This window comes from Pollicipes pollicipes, unplaced genomic scaffold (assembly GCF_011947565.3).
Source record: "Pollicipes pollicipes isolate AB1234 unplaced genomic scaffold, Ppol_2.1 Scaffold_4002;HRSCAF=4701_pilon_pilon_pilon, whole genome shotgun sequence".
Classification (NCBI taxonomy): Eukaryota; Metazoa; Arthropoda; class Thecostraca; order Pollicipedomorpha; family Pollicipedidae; genus Pollicipes; species Pollicipes pollicipes.
In genome coordinates, this window is record NW_023596420.1 from 36,014,108 (window position 1) to 36,032,507 (window position 18,400).

The window sequence follows — 18,400 nt, forward strand, 5'->3', positions numbered from 1 at the left end:
AGGCAAACCACTGGCACTGTTGACGGGACATTGACCAGAATGTCCGACACTTTACAGGCTGAGCTACAGGGAAGGCCGCTCATATGGTTAGCTCAGAGGGCGGCTATTTCAAATCAGAGCATGGTGATTGGTCATGCAGCTATTTCCACATCCGGCCTATCACAAAAGTGTTATCATGTAGTGACACCCTATGACCACACCTAGCAATGAGATGCATTTGTGAAGTGTGAACGTTTAGCGTCTCTTCGCGATGCAAACGCATGTAGCTGACGAAGATCGCCACCGGTCTCCGCCTTCTCCATCGCCTGGCGTAAAGATGTCTGACGCATGACCAAACGGCACTGGGTACGAGTCCTAAAGCGGATGCATTGTTTGACTTGACTGAAATGGAAAGCTCAGCTGACAACTGGCCCACCAGGTCCGGCGCGGCAGCGTCGCGGTCTTGTGTGGCACGTAAAACCCTCCGCGTTCCTGTGTGTTGAAGCGGCGGGGAAACTGAACTGGACGGCACGACTTGGGTGGTGGGCTTGCGGTACCAGCAACTAGCTTCGCTTAGCAGGTGCTCTGAACCCAAAGCCATCCATGCAAACCATTAACAATGAACTGGTAAGAGATGCGCCCACTGTCTCCGTTAATCTGATTGGTAGGAGATGTGCCGGCCGTCTCCGTTAATCTGATTGGCACGAGATGTGCCCGCTGTGTCTGTTAATCTGGTTGGTTTGCAAACGCTCAAGAGCAAAGTCCACCGGCTGCCGGGAAAACGAGCGTTTACGACAATCGCGAGGCTCCTGCCCGTTCTTATCGAGCGGAGGGACATCGCTCCCGCTGCGATAGTGACCGCACGCCGAGGCGACCCTGCCCTGTGACCCGATGACGTTACGGTTCTCCGCCGTTCCCGAGATTGCGCCGCCTGCTCGCGGCGAGGGCATACGGAGCGGACGCGGACCTCGCGACGGTGTTCACCCTCCCAGCACCACCAGGAGAGCAGCATGACAGCAGGGCGACCATCCCCGTTGCTTTTCCTGTGCTGCCTGGCCGGGTGTGGCGCTACACCTGCCTCTCCAGGTAATGTGCTCGGTCGCACGTATGTATGCGCGAATGAGATACGGTTCCGTGCACGTATAGACGGTTGCAGGTATAGGTGTGCATGTTCTTAAAAAATATGAATTTCTATCTACGCCTTACTGTTTTTGCACGCATGTATTGGATCTTTCAGAAGTGCTGGTACAAAACATTCTACGTTTTTTCAATCAAGTGAGCTTGACAAAAATAACTCATTTTTCCTAACGAGGACACCTAAGTAAGCATGACGTTCGATGTTTAACAACATAGCCCATTACGACACTCCTGTGGGCACGTGGGAACACGAACACTGCACAGTACCTTTGCATATAAAGCTTTAACACGACGCTAGTGACGTCATCCACGTGATCTGCATGATGCGCCAGGTTAACATTGATCCTTGAGGCAAGATTGCAACCACTTCGTTGCATGTGACGGACGAAACCGTTCTGTAGAGGTCATCGACTGCTTCCTTGTGTTGTGTGACGCAGCATGGTTTGTCATTGCACGTGCTGTCTTTCGGAAAGCCCCCCAAAAAGGTCCAGTGAGCTGCGAGAATTGTAGGCTCAGATGTGCTGTACCCAGACGTACTCCACCAGCTTCTCGGAAAACGTCTTAAACACCAATTTTGGGGTTCTTTTGTGCTGTACGACGATTGGATTTCTCTTGGTCAAATCATTGACGAGTTAAAAAATTGACGACTTCTTAAAGCGCTCATCAACTTTGAAAGCACCCCATGACAGTTTTGTTTGCCGATGAGCGGCTACTGCCTCTCTGTCTTTATCTTGGAAACAAAAGGGTCTAACTTTGCCTATAACTCATAATATCCCAAGCAATGGATCCTGCGCTACGCGGGTGTTTTGTGACAACATGGCGTTCAGCGCATCCGCACTGATGCCAGCGCGGGATGGTGACCCCACTGGTGGGGTGCAAGGGGCCTCGTCTGGCAGCAAAACCTGATGGATCTCGTTTTCAACCGAGACTCCGAGTTCCTATGAGCACCGCCACAGGATTTCTCGGGGTTTCGGACAACCAACTGCCTCAGCGCATTAATGGTCTCTTTTGGACGACTGGCTCTGCTTTGTCCTGATCTTGCACCTTGTTGGCAGTCTCTTCCTCTCAAAGCTTCTTAATGTTTTTTTCAGTCCACTAAAACATTATTTGAATTGACTGGAGAGGTCACGACTAAGCTCTTTCTGCTGAGAGCAAAGTGCTTCTTAAAAGAAGGGAGGAAAATAAAGCCCTCTTTTTGAGTGAGCGTCATCAGGCAGGAACCCAACCTGAAAGCAAGTCTTAAATGCACGGGAAAGTTTGCCATCAGGTCTATCACACCAAAGGTCATCAGTCGTCATAAGCCTTTCCTCGTAAGTGTTTTTGTTCCATCACCACGTACCAATTTGTTATGCTATGCTTGTTTATTTGGTACCATTGAATCAAGTCATCCGCAAGTCTCACTTCAAACGTGAAATGACGACTTGATACTAAATTATCAAACAAAACTCTTCCAGAGAAAACGTATACGGTTATGGGTCAGCAATGGTGACAGGAGACAGTTTTGGGTCCTGCTGTCCTCTGTTTCGTACATGCGCCAACTTAACTGTGTCGCACCAAATTAGCTATAATAAATTAGCACCAAATTATCTTTAGCAGCTTAACGCCAAATTACTTATATCAGATATGCTATGGCAAATTAGCTATGGAAAATTAGCGCCAAACTAGCTGGGTCTTATAACGCTAGCGCGAACAGGCTTAAGCATACCTGCACTTTTTAAAGCCTTTAAAGTCAGATATTCCTTGTCAACTGAATGGTCGGCTTAAGAAGCAAATCTTCTTGAAGAGATAAGATCGCGTCGCCCAACTGAAAATTCTAGGTGTGCTCACGCGGAGAACCTGTAGATTATCGGGGCTTCAATCGCCTGCACTAGTATGCGAGAGCTTTCCTTAATCATGCTATGTCATTTGACCGTAATAGCGACACAACAACCCGGCCACTTATTCTGAGGAGCGCGCAGTGGTTAATAAATTACGACTCGAGTGTAAGGGAACCAGGATATCACTGCAGTACTTTCATCGATCTCGTTCGCACTTACGCAGTTCCGGACCCGGGCTCCCGGGCTAAACCCGACCCGGACCCGACCCGGACCTGGGTTCCCCGAACCCGACCCGGACCCAGGTTCCCCGAACCCGACCCGGACCCAGGTTCGAACCAATCAATCGCCATTGACTGGCCAGCAGGCGAGAGATTAGAACCGGGAAATCGCGGAATGGTACTATATCGTGTGTCCCTTGCAGTTCGTCACAAGTGTGCTTACGTTAACTAAAGGCATGGATTATAGGGAGCTCTCTGGCGCTCTCTTAGCCTGAGAAGTGTTGCATGTTAAGTTCCATACTCTTGTTTTTCGTCGTGAGCATATTGAAATGTCAACTTAATCGTAATCCGGCCAAGGCTGAAGAACAAAATGTAATATTTATGAACGAAATGTCGCAACAACAAAGCGGAGTTGTAGGAAAGGTGTGTTTTTCATGTCATCCTCGGGAATACAACAACGCATTCCATTTTTAGGGTTCTTATACGTTCAGTAGAGGCGACAAAATGGAAATTTATGGGGGCATGTCCAGGGTATGCTATGCATTTTCTTAAGCTGTGTCATCATGAGCAAATACAAACACACACACACACACACACACACACACACACACACACACACACACACACACACACACACACACACACACACACACACACACACACACACACACACACACACACACACACACACACACACACACACACACACACACACACACACACACACACACACACACACACACACACACACACACACACACACACACACACACACACACACACACACACACACACACACACACACACACACACACACACACACACACACACACACACACACACACACACACACACACACACACACACATGTATATATATATATATATATATATATATATATATATATATATATATGCTAGGCAAATGTATGTTTAATCCGTTTCTTGCATGTTTGCTCGATGGTTTGATCTGAATCCTCCGTTGTTTTTAGTAAGTCATAACTCAGATCGCCTGGTCATTTATATTAGTGTAAGCTTGAAGACTCTCAAGGACATTAATTTCCTATTCCAAAAGCAAAGTATGAGAGACAGATGGAAATATAAGAACATGGCGAGACGCGAGGCATGCTCTAAGAGACAAAACAATTGTTGACCCATCAATTGACAGAATATACATCCAAAAATCAAATCAAAATACATAGCACACAAACACACGTGCATCACTTTTTCAGCCAGTTTGACACCGTGGTAAGTAAAATCCATGGAATCACCCTACTTGAGTCGGCTGGCTGAGCCAGTCTTAAGTGACGCACGACTTGACCTGTTTGTTTGAGTCAGTCATTCTTCCTCCAACAAGTATTTCTAGGAGAACTTGTAAACAGCGTTTGTTTGGGCACGATTTAGCATGCAGTGTTTTTTTCGTCAGTCGGTGGGATTTTTGTCTCGATAATGTCCTGCAAAATGTTTTTGTCTGCCTTACAGGACGGGGAAAGTGATTTCGATAAAAGAGTTGATCGGCAGTTTCTTGTCGAGTAATTCTAGGCTTCCTGGATTTAAGGTGGACCTAATCTATTGGCCAATTGCGTTGTTCGAAAATCGGTTATAAATGAACCTATTATTTATATTTATACATTATATTAGCTAATTCATTCTCATCAATCTTAACCATCTTATATTATCACTGCCTGCACCGTTCAAGTTCGTCTCGCGTGCTGGACCAGGTGACGTAATATCTTAGAGTGTACAGTGCAAACGAATGAATTACGGCCGTGCAGCAACGCCCTGGGCATTCGCTATCCGCGTTCGTATATTTGCCAGCATCAGTAGGCTTACGGTGCACATTCGCCACAAAATATCCATTACTCACATCCACATCGCTGTCAATAAATGTCAAACGAACATCGACAATCAGGTCAGTTGTAAATCGTATAAATGCTGCTGCACAGCGGCCTGCAGTTCGTGAAGGTGGGCCTGGTCTCGGACATTGACAAATATGTCACCGACATAGCTGCAGTATTGATGTGGTTTAAGTCTCAGGATTTTCAGGATATCGTTCTTGAGCCAACACGTGTACATATTTGCAAACAAGCGTTCGAGTGATGCATGGCTGATGCTCTCCGGATGCTTTTTACTTAAACAGCGGGGGATTTTCCGAAAGGTTCGATGATTGTGTCAGAATACAGCGAGCCTTTGTTCAGACCCTTTCATAAAACAGAGGCTCAAACAGCACGCATACATGACGCTCACAGCATGCTAGCACACCTGTCGCGACAGTCGCCGAGTTTACTCAAGTGTGACAGTGAGCTGCACGCGCTGTTCTCCGTCCACCGCCGTCGGCTGTGGACCGGGACTGTGCGGGACACGGGCGCCGTCAGTGAGGCTGCGGCTTGCTCCGCAGGCGCAGCTCCTCCGGCGGTGGTAGGCGCGGCAGGCGCAGCGGGCGCCCTGCAGGCGTCCGTGGCGGCTTCATCAGCGGCGGGACAGACGGCCCCGCTGCCCGGCGTCCCGGTGAATGACGCCATGCGGGACATGATGATGGAGATGCAGGTATGGCTCCCGAAGCAGCGAAATGACTTTACCATGGCGGGGCGAATTATCCCACTGAGCTCCGGCGGATACTTCGCCGAACAGATCGCGCTGACGTGATGGAGACAACTTCAACCCAGCATCCGGGCTGGTATACATGCATTGACTTCCGTATGACGCGCTTGGCTGTCCACGCTCATCAAAATTTAAGCACTTGAAACGTCTGCCATGTGACCAGCACAGCGAATCGTCAGTCTTCCATCGTGCTCTCCATCGTCGGTCGAATTCCATGAGATCATCCTGTAGGAGTATCAAAACGGTGTGCGGCATCCTGCGAGAGTGTCATCACGGTGTGCAGCATCATGCGAGAGCGTCATCACGATGCGCGACATCCTGTCATCACAATGTGCGGCATCCTGCGATAGTGTCATCACGGTGTACAGCATCATGCGAGAGTGTCATCACGGTGTGCGACAGCCTGCGAGAGCGTCACCACGGTGTGCAGCATCCTGCAAGAGTGTTATCACGTTGTGCAGCGTACTCCGAGAATGTCATCACGGTGTGTAGCATCGGCTACATTATTGCACGGGGGCAATGTAGCGGATGCAATAATTTCAATTCAGAGTGCTACAACGCTAGTCTATTGCAGATGACGTCTGTTACAGATGACGTTCTTCTTCGGGAACAAATTCTCCCTCTGGTTCAAAGGGTTCGATGTCAGCAGCGGCGGAGAGCTGGCTGCTGCCTGCATAGGCCTGGTCATCTTGGCGGCCTTGTACGAGGGTCTCAAAGTGTACAGGTGCGTACCCGTTCCAGGCGGAACAGCTGGCCAGACCGCACAAGCAAGAAGCAGTGAAGGGGTACGCAAAAAAGTGGAGACGGGCTAGTGGAAAGACAGAATGCTCCGCATTGGGTTAAAGAAAGCCCAGCAGACGATCATTTCATTGTGTTTTTCGCGGCCCATGTGTACCCTAACAGTGACCAAGTTCATGATGAGATGTACGCTTGCGTTCACAAACCATGAAGTGATAATGAAGTTTGCCGACACATATTTAAGCCCCAAATTCATGAAGCAGGCACCCATGGATGCTACAATATTTCATGAAACGACGCTATCAGCTCGCAGTGAATAAAGAGCGTCGCTGGTTGGAGTGACAGCCCATCACATTGCATGTGATAAATGACGTGGTGAGTAATGGTAGGCCATTTCCATTCCAAGCAGAGCTACTTAACTGCCAGTGTTATTGACCGTCACGCGTTTTCCCTTGTAGTTATGCAGAAAATATTACCGAGTTGCAGGGCAGGCTGCATTTTATGGAAATGCAAGATAATGTTTTACCCAGCAGATATCACACACAGCTTTGGGATCGTTTCGTAGACAATAGGGCAATTGCAATTGTGATAACGACTTATTCCACTGGTGTTGCGTCTGTTAGGAAGGCCCAAAAGCCCAAAAGCCAAGCAGCTTCTTTTTCCTCGACAGTTTGCTGCTTGAGATATTTCTGATGCTCATTTTGAATATCATGGTCACAAGGGCGTCAACATATTCCTCCTTTTGGCTTCACAAAGGGAGGGGAAGTCACCGACGTGAAAAAACCTCGACCAACCAGCCATTCCTCTTGAGAAATATGCTGTTTTAATGATCATTTACCTGTGTTAAGCAGCTAGGTTAAAGTTGCTTTCATGAGCAGGTCTGAGAGTATTTCTGTCGTCGATCTTGAGTGGGAACTTTTTATCTCATTTGACCTGAAAGTCAAAACCTAGAGACTTCCAAGTTCGGCATAAGTGAGTACACAGGGAAACCACTATCCTGACAATTAAGTGTCTGTAGCTTTCTAAGTTTTGAGATCTCAGGGTGTCAACTTGGTCTCCAACCGATTACGTGGCATTCAGCCGTCCGCCCGCGTGCGTGCTAAATCAATCGTGAAGTTGACAAAGCTTCCAAGTATGTCAAGCGAATAAGCTGCGTACCGAAGAGTGCGTCAAAAATAGATCGTTGCTTCTTTTTCAAATTGTTGATCGAGTCTGCCCCACAGCTGCGAGACGTAGAAAATGCAAACTTTGTCGCGAAACGCATGTTTCGTCAACTGTCGAGACACGTAAAAAGCGTAGCACTGACATCTATTGTCCACCTTTCCCCGCCTGACACCGTCACTGCGACGTGATGCAACCAGCTCTGTGACAATGTAACCCCTGCTGAGGGGTCATCGGCACCTTGGTACCGCTGAACAGCCTATTCGAATTTGACGAGGTTTAAATTTGAGACATCGGGTCCCGTTGCCTTTCCGGAGAATTGCCCCCGTCATTCCCTTCTGCTATTGTTTCGATAAAGGCATGTTGCCGAAATATCAACCAACTATATTTCCATTCTCCTGTTTTTCCGAGGAATAAGGCTAATACTGCCGCCTTATCTATGTGAATAATGTTCCTCGCTAATGCACTGAACAACTGCCCGCTTTTTTGCTAGCCTCCGCAATTTTTGTAAATTTAGCGTCCATGACAACCCGGTAATAGTCCAACATTCATCATTTGAACCAGCAAGTCAGTTTCAACGCCGAAGTCAATGCTCGGTTCGTCATGAAATCACACTCGTTGCGAATTTTCTGCATTCGTCTGTGCGAAGCCGAGGCCTTCAGCAAACTTAGTAAATTGCGCTGATATATGTCACACCAGGAAAACGTTAGATCACATGCTGCTTTCAGTATTAGAAAGAAGTGTGCACGGCACCTCTTTATATGAAGTCGTAGAGGGGATAAGGTCCGTTCTAGGTTGTTTTGTTTTACGCGCAACCCAATAGGGTTGTTTCATTAACTACATATGCCTAAGTATATATATTATATATATATATATATATATATATATATATATATATATTGAATTATGTTATTTTTGAATTAAAGTCGTTCTGATAGCGTTCTAATAGATAGATAGAGAGAGAGAGAGAGAGAGAGAGAGAGAGAGAGAGAGAGAGAGAGAGAGAGATATATATATATATATATATATATATATATATATATATATATATATATATATATATATACAGGCTATCAGAACGTCTTTAATTCGTTATTTACAGACACTGTTAAAGACCAGGGCGTATGCAGCTTTTATGAGCTTTTTCTGGGTCTTTCGATCAACCTCATGTCTCGTTTTACTTTGTTCGGCAGATTAAAGATCAATGTACCAAACATGCCTGTCATATATTTCATCTTAACTTTTCGTAAATCTCCATTTCATCTTTTGTGAGCCCCTGACGCCTATAATATCGCAAGCCCCTATCTCAACATACAAGCTGCCTTAGAGCTGGAATGCCTTTTCGCCTTTACATGCCATGCAAGTACAAGCGTGAGTCCATCGATGAGTTCATTGACATCATGCGAACACGTTAGGTCACTGGTGCATTTGAACAAATAAGTAATGTGATTTGGTGCATTTGAAGAAATAAGCCATCTCTTGATGTGGAACGCTTGCTTGCTAATGTTCCAGTAGACAGCACAACTGGAGTAATGATGGAGTGGCAGCACCTTGTCATCCCCTAAGCTGAGCCGTACAATCCTTCAAAAACTGCTCTTAGCTTGTGCCAAAGAAGCACCCTTCCGGAGATCTGATGGCCACATCTCCCTTCAAAAGGAGGGCGCAGCAACGGGCTCACTTCTTGGGCCATTATTTGGGGATTTCTACGCGTGTCATTTTGATAACATTGTATTGGATGATCCTTCTGTCAACCCAACATTTATGCTAGATATGTTGGCAACGTATCCGTTGATGTAGGCAGCCTAGACCACCTTAGGACGCTTAAATCGGTATTAAAAACAAAACAGGTTTCCAAATGTACTTATGATATCAAGTTAGACAACAGCCTTTCATTTCTTGCCGTGCTCATCGAAACTAAAGACATCCGGTTTGTGGCCACTGCCAGTGCGTCGTAAGGCCACTGATGTTGGTATTTGCTTAGATGCCGACCGTGAATTTGCAGATCGGTGCAGGAAAATTATTATCAGAGCCGTTATACACAGAGCGTTTCGAAACTGCTCTTCTTGGATTATTTCGCAATCGGAGCTCAGGAGGGTGAAACGGATCCTCATCAACAACGGATCCTCAGATTAACAAGTGGATCAAGAAATCCGACATCATCTGAGCAGGGAATACGAGGGGCAAAAATATTCCAGAAGACAGTAGATACCAAAAAATAAACCCAACACAATTTTCAACAAAAAAATAAAGTGAGCTCTGCGTATCAAGTCGACAAACGCATCATTTTCCAAGTCTTCACCGAGAACATGGCTCACACCGACAAAGTCCAAAATCTGAAACTTATTAGCCATTACAAAAACCAAAGAAATCAGCAATCTACGCACGCGTTACAACTTGCAACAGGGCCAAGACCAACTGAAAAAACATTGTAGGTTACCAATTTCTTTCCCCTTATGAAGATTGCGGGCTTAATAACATGTGCTGTATTGACGATGCAACAACACGTCTCTCCAGACCTTTAACCATGCACCGACGAGAAGGAGCCATACAACAGCACATGACAGAAAAACACCACAGACAAATCACCCGAACAGACCTCATCAAAAATATCAAGATGTTGAGGACATGTCATGGGCAGAGTTTGCTTATGGTTCGTTTTCCCTTCACATTAGGGAAAACGTTCCATCACTTAAGCGAACGAAGTCGCGCGTCACGTTAAACTTTGAGGATTACAAAACTGGGGAGGGGAACATTGTTCATTCGAGACTGAGCTGCGCTATCTTTTTATTTTTTTGATCATTTCATGAGTTACCATCCTGAATCACCAGCGCGAATGAAAGTGTGTTATGTGTTTGGGTGTAATGTACGAAATCATAAAACCTTGCATCATATTTCTGTGCATTGTGCTAACAGTCCTTTTTATACTACTTCATATCATATATATATATATATATATATATATATATATATATATATATATATATATATATATGTGTGTGTGTGTGTGTGTGTGTGTGTGTGTGTGTGTGTGTGCATATGTAGACCACGGATCATTGACGCCCCTCCACACATGAAGCATTATACATCATCAGCGTGTCACCCGTCATCAACATACGAAACAAACAACTTACAACTACCCCTTACGACATGCTGCTGATAGACCGGCATGCCCCCTCCCCATAATGCAAATCTACCCCAGTAGAAACCTTTTCACTTGATTGATGAAAGCATGCCTGAAATTTTATATATGTATGTGTGCGTGTGTGCATGCTTGCTTGCGTGCGTGTATGCGTGCGTGCGTGTGCACATGTGCGTGTGTGTGCGTGTGCGTATGCGTGCGCGTGCGCGTGTGTACGTGTGTGTGTTTGTGGGGCAACGAGGAAAAAAGAGGAGTACCGATCGGAGCTGGCATTAAACAGTTTCTTTTTGACCAGCCCTCTTCATGTTACTGCGTGCTCACGCGACACTTGCAACGTCCAGCAAAATACCCCACTTATCTTCAATAGCTTGAGCCTCGGAAATCCTCCATAGCCTACGAGTGCCTGCAGAGCATGTCGACGATGCCAACGCACAACGGCGTGGGCTCGGCGTAGCGAAGCGATAAGCGTGCTGCATCATAAAGATTGTCCTTTGTCAGGCGTGTTATCTGCCGTAGGGCCCGTTTAGCCGGCTCCGGCGTGCAACGATCACTCACAAAAAGAAACGCTGTGCCAAAGCTTCAGTCAAGTGAACGAGTCAGCTTACTCCGCATAATGGGGTGCCACCGCCTACTGGCAAAACGCTATGGAGCTGACGTTTGTAATTATGTCTTACTGCATTCGAAACTTGGAATATTTTCTTTATTTGATTCGCGTTTATTATTATTATTCGCGTATATATATATATATATATATATATATATATATATATATATATATATATATATATACATATATACATATACCAAAAATAATCAATCCATTATGCATATATATATATATATATATATATATATATATATATATATATATATATATATATATATATATATATATATATATATATATATATATACATGATGGATGGACATGTGAACGTATGAATATGTGAGGTATGTATGCAGGTATGTAAAAATGTACGCACCTCATATCCAGCCAACTTCAGCCCAGTTCCGGCGGCAGCATGGTTATAATTACTGATTGGAAAGGTGAAACGGCCACCTAACGGATCCGACATTTCAGAATCCTCGCCGTCGAGAACTGGAGCCCGCGGGGATTGTACAGCGGCGGCCATTGGTGAGTGGCACGTGTTCTTCCGAACTAACTGGCCGCATGTGGCCAGCCAGCCTGCGTATGGCTGGCACAGTTTATTATTACTATTTGACCGCAAAACTTCCCTAGCTTTGGTATCTCGTTGCGGCATAGATTTGTCGTAAAACTGAGCTTCTGAACAAAACACGTTGGAAGCACGCAGATGCCGTCATGATGCTTCCAAAAAGGTAAACGAAATGCTCCAATCATGCGTTGTTCTTCGCGAGCCGTCTTTTACGTGATTTCCGTTCGGAAACCCTCGGTGTGTGGCTGGTGACTTTGTGCTGTGGCATTTCGCCCGTACGCACCAGAATACCGCTGCTTGTATCTAAGGATTAAAAACAATGGTAGTCACTTTTTTAAATCAACCCCATCTCATTTGCAGGCTGCAAGCAGTGTTGCACATGGTGCAGGTAAGACCTCTATATTGTGGGCAAGATAGACTCTAAACGTCTCTAGAGTTCTATCTAGACATTTGTATTGCGACTGGGAGGCCATCCGCTATTTTCTGCGTGCGGTATTTGTGTGCATAGATTGTCGTATAGCTTGACTTGTAGCCTTATAATCAACGTAAAATACGCCAGGTCTGAATAAACCGATCAGCCAAATCAGCGCTGACATTTTTTGCAGCGGCTGGTTGAGCGGCACAGGGGAAAGCTCAGTTAGGTGTCCCCGTAGCTAAAGCAGACATTATTCGGACTGAAGCTTCGCTCATGCAAAACATGAGCACAGACGTGTGCATGTCATGGGGGTCACTACTCCCATGCATGTAATGTCGTGACCCCATGCAGGTCATGTCGTGACCCCATGTATGTCATGTCGTGACCCCATGTACGTCATGTCGTGACCCCATGTATGCCATGTCGTGACCCCATGCATGTCATGTCGTGACCCCATGTATGCCATGTCGTGACCCCATGCATGTCATGTCGTGACCCCATGCATGTCATGTCGTGACCCCATGTATGTCATGTCGTGACCCATGCATGTCATGTCGTGACCCCATGTATGCCATGTCGTGACCCCATGTATGCCATGTCGTGACCACATGTGTGTCATGCCGTGACCCCATGTATGTCATGCCGTGACCCCATGTATGTCATGTCGTGACCCCATGTATGTCATGTCGTGACCCCATGCATGTCATGTCGTGACCCCATGCATGTTATGTTGTGACCCCATGTATGCCATGTCGTGACCCCATGTATGCCATGTCGTGACCCCATGCATGTCATGTCGTGACCCCATGTATGCCATGTCGTGACCCCATGCATGTCAAGGGGTCACGAGCGGACTAGCTGCTATCACAGCCATGTCGGGCCCTGTTCGCAGCGTGGCATTGAAAGCCGGCGATGCTCCACCGTCCCGTCGCGTGATAGCTATATCCCTGGACTTGGGCTCAAACGGAATGTTGTCGCTATGCGAGGCGTACCAAATATCGCGCTGCTGCGGCTTACGGCGGTCGCTTCCTGTCAGAACCAATGCACTCTACGTGGTCACTCTTCAGACGAAATATAGCACTGCATTCCGCGTCAATCCCTTGAAAGATTCGTGGCCACCCTGGCACGCCAATGCCCAGAACTGTGACGGAGGTCGCTGCTTTCCCACAGATCACCGTCAGCTACTTCCTGATGCTGGCCGTGATGACGTACAACGTCTGGGTGTTGCTGGCCGTCTGCCTCGGCGCGGGCCTCGGCTACGCCACCTTCTCGATGCTGGTGCCGGCCAAGTCATTGCTGGGCGCCACCAGCGAGCACTGTCACTAGCGGATCCGGCAGGTGCCCCGACCCGCCCACACGGCGCCGGTGACCAGCTGCAGGGCGTCGGCGCTGCTCCACGTCACCAGCCCCAGTCCGTGGGGTCCCGCATTCCACTTCCTGTACAGATACTCGGGGCATCCATTCGGCTTCGTCGTTGCGCTTATGAGTAACTATGCCGTGTGGCTTCGAGCCAGCGTACCCCGGGTCAGAAGCGTGCCATTCGGAACGTCTCGCATCCAGCCATCGAGAGAAGACGCCGGAATAAAAAGCTGGGTCCAGCACGGTCCAGACCAGCAGCGGGGATAGCAAGCAGCATGCGAATCGCTGCTTTACGAAACTGCTTGGGCTGACAATGTGTCAACAGAATTGTGAACTCAGTCATGCGCATAGAATTAACTGAATAAACAGCAATACCACTGACTCAGCCATCTTTGTGGACCGCGTCTGGTGTAACCGAACTCTACGCCCAGGCTTTTGCAGTCCAGGGGCCCCATGGGGAGCAGGCTTCGTGAAAGTGACAGTTCTTTGGAAAGATCCTATATGGACGCACAATGCGTAGCTTCAGCTGGTTATCTGTAAGCTGCCAACACTCAAACCAAACGCAGACGCTCAGTGGAACGGTGATGAATGATTTGGATAGCTGTATATTAATGCCGATGGATGAGGTATTCTCGCAACGCATTTCAACCAAGAGGCACTTTTACCTCATCGGGTTACGCTATAAGGTACGCTTGTAGCGTACCTCGATTACCCGGGTACCCAGGTACCTTGTTCGCCCAGGCACACCGGTACCTCGATTACCCAGGTACGCTACAAATGCCTTCGTGTAACCATGGTTTAAATAGCGTTGTTGTGCCGATCCCTTTCGTCCCCAGTCCCCAGCCTGGAGTCATTTTACCCATCACTTAATGAAGAAGTGGCGCTTCAGACCCGGCTGGCCTAAACTTTCGGTGTTAAACCAGCACTTTCCGTTTTATTTCTACCGGCTTCGGATAATTGTTTTCGCGGCAGAGAATAAGGTTGAGTGCCGCGTCCGGTGATTTCGTATGTATCCATTCCATTCCACTGCCTTATCATTAATGACTGCCGAGCTTCCTCAGCATGGCTGGCGGGTGGTCCCCGCAAACCCTTTGACTTCTTTTCTCTTATCCAGGTGATTAAAATTTAGCATGCACGGATCCTGTAGGATAAGTTGAAAATTATGACATACCAAGCCGAAATTTTTTTGAAAAAAGTTTTCCACGCAGGCACTTTTTATAACATTTTGGTCCATGTTTGTATTAGGTAGCGCGGCTCAAACAACGATGGTGGCTCAACCGGGAACCAAAAATGCTGATGTATAAACCGTTTTAAAAAACCCTCGCATTTTTTAACTCCAATTGCTGAAAGTTGAGCTTCGGTAAGCCGCTTATTTCAACGGTGATTACGCATGCTAGGGTTAAAATGAGCGTTGCACACTGGTAGGTGAGATGCGTGCACGCTTACCTGTGCAGCAATGTGGGTGTGTCGAACACTGCGTATATTACCGCCGAGCATTGCCGAATAAGAGTGAGTGAAACACTGTATACATTACTGTCATGCATCTCAGAACATGGGTGTGTCGAACACTGTAGACGTTACCGCCGAGCATTGCCAAATATAGTTGCGTCGAACACTGCATATATCATCGTCGAGCATTGCAGAATATGACTGCGTCTAACATTGCATACATTACCGCCGAGCATTGCCAAATATGGGCGCATCGAACACTGCATACATTACTGCCGAGCCTTGGAGAACATGGTTATGTCGAAAACTATAGACGTTACCGCCGTGCTTTGCCGAATATGGCTGCGTCGAACACTGCATACATTACCGCCGAGCATTGCAGAACATGGGTGTGTGGAACACTGCATACATTACCGTCGAGCATTGTCGAATATGACTGCGTCTAACACTGCACACATTACCGCACTGCGTTGCCGAATATGGTTGCGTCGAACACTGCATAGATTGCCGCCGAGCATTGCAGAACATGGGTGTGTCGAAAACTGTAGACATTACCGCCGTGCGGCGCCGAATATGGTTGCGTCGAACACTGAATACATTATTGCTAAGCATTGCAGAACACGGGTGTGTGGAACACTGTATACATTACCGTCGAGCATTGTCGAATATGACTGCGTCTAACACTGCACACATTACCGCACTGCGTTGCCGAATATGGTTGCGTCGAACACTGCATACATTACCGCCGAGCATTGCAGAATATGGGTGCATCGAACACTGCATACATTACTGCCGAGCGTTGCAGAACATGGTTATGTCGAACACTATAGACGTTACCGCCCTGCATTGCCGAATATGTTCGCGTCGAACACTGCATACATTGCCGCTGAGCATTGCAGAACATGGGTGTGTCGAACACTGTAGATATTACCGCCGTACATTGCCGGATATGGTTGCGTCGAACACTGCGTACATTACCGCCGAGCATTACAGAGCATGGGTGTGTGGAACAATGCATACATTACCGTCGAGCACTGTCGAATGCGACTGCGTTTGACACTGCACACATTACCGCCCTGCGTTGCCGAATATGGTTGCGTCGAACACTGCATACATTACCGCAGAGCATTGTCGAATATGGGTGCATCGAACGCTGCATACATTTCCGCCGAGCATTGCCGAATATGGGTGCGTCGAACACTGCGTACTTTGTCGCGGACGATGAGCAAGCTTAAACCCGCAGATATCATGCGCTCTATCAACATGATATATTCCCCACAGCGTGATCTATAGCATTATATGATTCGACCAGCTACATAGTTCCGGCATAGTGCGCTCGGGTGAGGACCAGTTTTACCATTCCCATAATTTTTGTCCATGATGACTTCAAAAGGGCGCGGCTTAGCCACGCCAAAACTTTTAGAGCTGCAGGCGATTCGATAGCTAAGGCTTTTCTGTCTTTAATCAGATGTATGGCGTAGGGTCGCTAACCTATGTCAGATGTACGTACGTGCCTAATGTTCGCACCTAATCAGATGGACGTTGTAAGGTCAAAGTCCGGCCAAGGCTGTCAACAGGGGCAATGCCTAGTGAATCGTTCAGTATGGTGCAACAACGGAGTATTAGACGAAGCCATATTCGGGACTACTTCTTGTATTATTGATTTTGCATTCAAACGGCCAAAGGCGTTGCATTCAAACGGCCAGCCGGGCACGTGTTAAGGACCAAGTTCCACCCTTGCGTCAGCCGGCACGTGTCAGTGTCCCATGGCTCGCTGCTCACCAGTAGGCTAGGCTAGTAGGCACCAGCTGCTCACCAGTAGCACGGACATTTCGGGCACTGGTGTACATGATGTCTTGTTTTGGGACAGTTGAAGTGCTTCTACTGGCGCTTTAGTCCCACGAGATTTAGACGCTGTGCACGTGTTTTCATTCTGGCATGTGCGGTGGACAGGGAAGGGCAAAATCAACACCCCAATACTGCGATGTGACATTGCACCAAAATGCACCGCGTGACTACCTGCTGCATTTCGAGGAATGGTAAGAAGCCTACCCGCGGCAGAATCAGTGACCATGTCACTGTCTTTCGCTGCGGCCGATCCATTTGCCCTATATGAACTTTGACGTCGCCAAGTATACCGATGGTATCATTGGGTCTAAAGAGTCGATAACCGATCCACCACTCACTTCGTCACCGGGCGTCGCCGAGCGTTGTGGACTGCGGGTCACAAGGTGCTACCGTATCTAGTGCAAACACAGGCCGTATAGCGAGGAGAGCTGTTTCCCAAGCTGGCGGGGTCTGCAGTGGTGGGACGAGCGCACGCATAAACGCACGTGCGCGAGAATGCGACTCCGGCGGAACATGCTTTGAGTGGAAGCAGGATTCAGATAGTCTGAGCATTTGATGGCTGGAAAAAGTACGAGTACACTCCGGTTTAACAACCTCCGCAGCCTTCCAATAACGACGTTGTATCAGCTTGATGCCTTCTTGCACACGAATGTTAACTGGACTCGGGGTCGCACGTTTGCACTTACGAAGTGCGCGTTGTATCCATCGTGTGCTCCGTTGTCGCAGCGCCCCGCAGGCACTTCAAAGAATCAGAATGTTTTACGTAAAGTCGTCGGAGTAAAAAGCTACTGCGCATCGTACTGCAGGCAGCACTCATTCGTCCGGTGTCATTGTTTCTCACCCCGGTGCGTACATGTACTTGTTTTCCCCAAACCTCCTTAGAAAACGCCGGTCTATGTGTGAAGCATTTACCCAACAGTCATGAAAAACCTATATATTAAACCTAATATATAAATAAACCTAATAGATTGGGAACATTTTGCTTTTACCTGATGAAAAAAATGCGTTGCCACGTTGCAGCTCATTCAAAGTATTTGTTCAGAGATCAGTCAGGGGTACAGTTTTCTTTTTCATTAGGGGCTACGGACCCTTCCCGCCACCAATGTGGGCTCCAGTCTCCCTCCCCAGCTTTTGGAAGAAGGCGGACCAGATTTGGTGAGGAGCCGGCAGATTGTATTTTGGGGAATGCTCGTCATGTTTCACTGTTCAGACCTCTCAACATTTTACGAAGCTATCGCCCCCTGATACCAAGAATTGACCAAACGTCAGCCAAGTTAGGAGATGCTGAAAATCTATCCTGTTAAGATTTATCCCTCGACTGTTTGGTGAAATATTTCAAATAGAATGAAAAAGGCGTCTATGTCC

At 47.4% G+C, this 18,400-nt stretch overlaps 1 protein-coding gene across 1 annotated transcript; it reads left to right on the top strand.

Annotated features, from left to right (window-relative positions):
* Positions 1–883: 883 nt before the first annotated feature.
* On the top strand, positions 884–14,119 carry LOC119093821 (high affinity copper uptake protein 1). Its single transcript, XM_037216830.1, has 6 exons — positions 884–1,065; positions 5,549–5,697; positions 6,342–6,475; positions 11,871–11,924; positions 12,325–12,352; positions 13,550–14,119. Exons 1-6 carry the CDS (start codon positions 990–992, stop codon positions 13,703–13,705), a joined length of 597 nt encoding a protein of 198 aa, XP_037072725.1. The 5' UTR covers positions 884–989; the 3' UTR covers positions 13,706–14,119.
* The last annotated feature ends 4,281 nt before the right edge of the window (positions 14,120–18,400 follow it).